At 43.4% G+C, this 6,000-nt stretch overlaps 1 protein-coding gene across 1 annotated transcript in view; it reads right to left on the minus strand.

The window, feature by feature from the left end:
• The window catches only part of ryr2a (ryanodine receptor 2a (cardiac)), a 157,821-nt gene extending 152,971 nt beyond the window's left edge, over positions 1-4,850 (minus strand). The window contains exon 1 of the mRNA XM_053414411.1: positions 4,803-4,850. Coding sequence (XP_053270386.1) covers positions 4,803-4,850 — 48 coding nt within the window. The remainder of the gene's footprint in view (positions 1-4,802) is intronic.
• Between the last annotated feature and the right edge of the window lie 1,150 nt (positions 4,851-6,000).

Consider the following 6,000-nt stretch of genomic DNA (forward strand, 5'->3'; position numbering starts at 1 on the left):
TTTATTAGGGCCCAAGCACTGACAGTGTGCACTGACTATTGAAATTGTAGGGATTATTATTATTTATTTTCAAATGATGTCACCATCACTGCCCACATACCTCCATGTGTCTTTTACATTGGCATGATTGTTAAGCAAAAAAAATCCCCTAGACGGCGACGCAGAATCGAGAGTTTCTGACAACAACAAAGATGGAGACGGTGGATGTTATCATGCTCCTCATAAGAAAAAGGCAAAAGTGGTCACCTTGTAAACGAGCAATGTAACACTGTTTATTACTGTAGTTTTCTAACCAACTTGCAAAGTCTCTCCTCAAAAAGTGCCAAACTACTGGCTACACTCCCCCCCATGATTTCCAGTGGTACTGCTCTGTTTCATCTGTTTATTAATTAATTAAGAGTATGGATAGAGGGCTCCGTCCGTTTTCTGTATACGCATCTAACGTTGAATATGAATAAGCCTTAAGAGTGTCTCTGTGAGTGTGTCTTCATTCCTTATTACCCTCTGGCACTTCTGGATCATTTTCAGTTTGCCATAGATAACAGTTTCCTGTCTGTGTTGCCACTCTTCACCATCCGCACCTTTTGAATGAGTGTTGCTATGCTACTGCCTTTTGCTCTTGTCTCTACAAGCAGCGTTTGACTCTGTTGAAGATGCAGTACACGTCCAAACATTAGTCACTTGCAGCTAATGAAGCATTAAATGAAGCAGAGTGCCCTGATGCCGTCCCTGGGTTCAGTGTCTGTGAAGTAGCCTCACATCTCTGTCCTCGCTGCACCGCTCCATTACAGTGGTAAGATGTTCCGAGGTGAACACATCCATCACTTTACCTCAATAACCATCAGTGTCACTCTAACAAAAGCATGCAGTGCTGACAACTCAATCAGAATACTGGAACCAGGTTCAGTGTCTCCTCTGCAGCAAGCACTGTCATACTGAACATGAATTAAACTGGAAGGATAATTAATTTCCGATACAAAACTGGTTTACAAAATAACTAACTAAGTCCAAACAGGAAATACCAACTGTTTCATCGTCCCACAAAAGCAAGAGAGTCCCAGCACCTCAAACACCAGGAGGGAGATCCATTCCATGGAAAAAGCACTGTACACTCAATAGACAACTGAATTAAATGATGGTGGGCTATGTGTCTGCTAGGAAGAAATAACCTAATAATAATCAATGTCAATCAAATAAATATTCTAAATCGAATCATTAACTATATCAAATACATTGGGACTGCAATAATGTTTAATCTCTGGAAATATGTCACTTTTAAGTTGTCTGAACACATAGTGTAGCAGTGCCTGTAGGCAGTTATCCGGGTTCTGTATACTTTGTGGACATTCAATGTCCAATCACATAGTTTGCTCTGGATTATTAGTAAAATAGGAAATAGTTTTAGCTCATGTAAGAAAATATTATCAAATGTATGAAAACGATGGATGTATTGTCTTTGGATCCTTAGGACAACTCATTAGAGCAGCAATTGAGTCCAAGTGTGTTGCTGCACATGTTTTGTAGATCAGGACTGATGTTAGTTATTACTGCTGCTGAGTGGATGTCCCCATTCACTGAATTATGAATGTTTAACTGTCCTCAAATAAACTGCAACTTTGCGTTTGTGTGTGTGTGTGTGTGTGTGTGTGTGTGTGTGTGTGTGTGTGTGTGTGTGTGTGTGTGTGTGTGTGTGTGTGTGTGTGTGTGTTAATGGCTGCAATTTTAGATTTAGTTTCTGGAATAATGTCTCGATCAGCAATTGTGATGAGTTGCAAATTAAGTGGTTAAATCTTTAATGGAAAAATGTCAACTATAAAAATGATGATGCTGTGATTTTTACTGGGATCTGTCAAAACCAAATGTTCCTCCAGATCTAGATGACATGGTTTATACTCTGATCGCTCTGAAACACTCACTCATCATGGTATGCTCTCACACTTCTCGCCTTCAAAGAAAATTCAGCGGCAGTGATTTGAGTACTGCAATTGGCCATATTGTGACTTGTATTGTATTTCCATTCATAGTTTTGTCTATAAAATAGAGAATTGTGTATAAAAAATTAAATGCTGGTGTTTTAAGACAAATGTTTTTTTTGTCCCACTCGTATTCAAAGTTGTTTTTTTTTGCTCATAAAAATATGAATACTTGAACAAATCTAAAAAAAAAAAAATATTAGCTAAATGTTGTGCTCATCCGGTTCTGTTGTTTGTTTTTGAAAACTACAAAAACACATATTTTAACAGCTATGCTATTACATGCTGAAAAACGGAAATAATCCCATTAACACATCAACTAATGTGATATTTAAAATTGACATACATTTGTGCAACAGGACAACTGGACTGAACCTTTGGCCAACATCCTTAAATCCAAAACTAAGGTTGAAAAACAAAGGCACAATGCCTATAAATCATCAGATGAAATGTCTCTGCATATCTAAATCTGTCAGCTGCAACCAATTTTCTTCAGCCAGTATGAGGAGGAATGAGATGTGAAAACAGAGCAGCACCTCACTCTGCAGGTCATGGCTCAGAAGCTACCACATGCTGAAACTGTGACTGGTGGCCTGTTGGGGGCCAGCCTGTACAGTAACCAGCAACCTCCACTGCAGTGGCTCTGTCCCTACAGCAGAGACGTATTAAAACCCCAGTATCAAACACAACCTATCCATTTCAGCTGTTTATCTGGGTCTTTTCCACAGCCACGTCTGCAGGTGCTCCACCACAAGAGTATTTAAACCATCTATATGTATTGGGTGTGGCCCGACCAGTGAAACATATAGAGGGAGCGATCTGAGAGGCTGAACTTGTACAATTGCAAAATTAGCCCGAATCCTAATCTGAGCTGTATCTGCATATCTGAGTACAGACACCCTAAAAGAAAGCTCACAGTGGCAGCATGTATCAGAGATGTCTGTGTTTCACTCGGCACCCACAGCTCATCACCATCATTGAGCAGTGGAACGGAAATTCAGAGCTTTGTCTTCAGGCTCTGCTGTTTGTTCATCACAACAGTCCAGTAGCATGTGTGCAGAGCTACTGTTGCTGAATATCTAAACATGAAACCGTCCATTTCTATTCAGAAAGAGCATGAGAGCAGAAGAAAATGTTCAGTAAAGAAAAACTCTACTTCAGCAAGTCCTATCTCAGTTAGTGCTACCAAATGCTCCGCTGTGATCACCAGCTATAGCCTCGGTTTCTGCTGTTTGCCATTGGCCCGTGGTGTGCAATGAGTTAATCTGTAGCATACATGGTAAATGTGCTTAACAGTCATTTAATCTGAGTGGAAAACAGTTAATTCATCTGTCATATACAGTGCATTCATCTTTGGCCTACTGTGGGTTAATCTGTAGCATTCCATTCATCATTGGCAAACAGTAGGTTAATCTGCGATGAACAGTTGATTTATCGTTGGTGTAGAGTGTCATGATCTTTGGCATGCGGTGGGTTAATAGGTGGTGTGCTATGGGTCAATCATGGCATACAGACTCTTAATCTGTGGTGTACAGTGGATTATTAGGTGGTGTATAATGGGTCAATTAATGGCATTCAGTGGATTAATCTGTGGTATACAGTGGTTTAATCTGTGGCATTTAGTGGGTTGATATGTTGAATAGAATGGACTAATTTGTGGTGTACAGTGAGTTAATCTGTGGTATACAGTGGGTTATTCTGAGGTGTACAGTCAGTTCATCTGTGGGGTACGGTGATTTAATCTGAGGTGTACAGTGAGTTAGTCTGTGGTGTACAGTTAGTTAATCTGTGGTATACACAGGGTTATTCTGAGGTGTACAGTCAGTTAATCTGTGGGGTACAGTGATTTAATCTGTGGTGTTCAGTGAGTTAATCTGTGGTATACAGTAGTTTAACCTGTGGTGTACAGTGAGTGTATGTCTGGTGTACAGAGGAAGAAGTGTGCTACTGAACCCAAACAATGAGCTGAGTGGATTTGCGGTGTCGATATAATAATAATTCCTTCCACAATACAAACAGTCAGTTGATCCATCGTTAACATTAAACAACGAATTGATGAGATGACTTTATGACGAGGTCCCATCCTATTTAAAGTCAAGTCGTGCTGCACTAACATCATTGCAGCGATATTTCTTTTGCTGTCAAGATATGAGAAACGAGAGGAGCTGCACTGGAAACAACGGGATCATCTCAAAAACCCCATACACTCCTCTTCAGAGATACATGACATATTCATCTACACATTAAGTGGGAGCGACCTGTGTGTCCGCCCCCTTCCTTTAAAAAGTAAATACTAGGGTGCAGTGGATTCACGTGTGATTCTTCACGTGACTTTGTATAAAACACCAGCTCCTCTAAATCCCCCATCAGTCTCCACTTCCACATGTGACTGACATGTTGGAAGGAGCCCACACGCGCCGCGGCGTTTGCTCCTGCGGATGGGAGAGGAGCAGCTGCGACAGGCATCACGCAGCCAGCCCGCACCGCACTGCGCCCCGCATCCACCCAACACACACCAGCGGCCGCACGCATGTCTGCACGCTGCCCAACTGCTCCATCCGAGAGAGGGACCGCAGCGCGCACAGCCTCTCCCCTCACACACGCACACACACACACACCTCTGCCATGTCCTCACGATGCGGACCCTCTGACCAATGACCACAGGAGCTGTCATCCTTAATGCGGTAAACTCCCTGCCCGCACACACACACGCGCTCGCACACACACACACACACACACACACACGCACACACACACACAGCCCAGCAGAAAGACGCAGTGACACCCCGCAGCGGCACCGGGCTCTGGAGGAGCGACAGCCACACTTACAGTCCGCAGGAACTGGATCTCATCCTCGCCTTCTCCTCCCTCGGCCATGGTTCGCTGTCACACAGATGCGCGTGGTGTCTCTGCGGCGGAGTCCAGGCTCGAGTCTGTGAGCCTCCAGACGGAAAAACCCAGCGCACCGCGGAGCTCGCTCCCTCATTGGATGGCGCGCGCTGACCGAGGGAGGAGCCGCACAGGTGTGAGCGAGGGGGAGGTTGCGTGCGCGCGCGAGCCGATGTACCAACAGAAGAAAAGAGTCAACAGAAGAATACGGAAGCATATTGCATTCACTTTTATTTTAAATTTTTTGGGCATTTGTCTCGGAATTTCCAAGATAATTATCCCAGAAAAACTGAATAATTTTTTTGTGAAGTGAATGTATTACGCTTCTGTAGAAGCAAGCTTATTTTAAGTTCTAAACATATTTAGGGTGTTTTTTTCTAACTTTCTGTACGTCCTATAGCGACCATTACATTATGCAAATAAGGCGATGACGTCATTTAGCGAGTTGGCAACACTGAGCCTTATTAATTATTCGTGTGCAAGTCGCTCCCAGCCACACATACAAACACACTCACAAGACCACGACGTTGCAATTACAACTTTATTAACCTCACACACACTGTATCAGCAAAGAAACACAACCATGGACAAGTTTCTGATTGTAATAGTCAGGCAACCGATGCGCCAGTTGCGAAGAAGCCAAAGCTTTGCAAATATGACGAGAGCTATTTGCAGTTTGGTTTCACCGTCACTGGCACGACTGAGCAACGTCCTCAGTGTGTTTTGTGTGCTTGCAAATGACAGCACCTCATGAGTCATTGAGTTCAGTCTCTTCGTCGATGCAGTGTCCACATCGTGATGCATCTAAGAATCGAGACATTTCCAGACCTCTAGTGTGGAACGTGGTGAAAATGAACACTTTCAGGACCCTTAAAAAAAAAAAAACGTATGAAAAACAAAACTTGCTCTGCCAGTGTCTCTTTTGGCTCATTTTGCTGGTCCCAAGCCCGAATAAAGGAGGAGGGTTGGACGTAGAGCTAGCAATACCGCCCCACTTAACAGTGCTGCGCACATCATCCTGCAGCGCACATCATCCTGCGGCGCACATTATCACCGCACATCATCATCGTGATGATGATGTGCGGTGATGATGATATGCGCCGCAGGATGATGTGCGCTGCAGGATGATGTGCGCTGC

The sequence above is a fragment of the Pleuronectes platessa genome, chromosome 21, assembly GCF_947347685.1.
Source record: "Pleuronectes platessa chromosome 21, fPlePla1.1, whole genome shotgun sequence".
NCBI classification, from domain to species: domain Eukaryota; kingdom Metazoa; phylum Chordata; class Actinopteri; order Pleuronectiformes; family Pleuronectidae; genus Pleuronectes; species Pleuronectes platessa.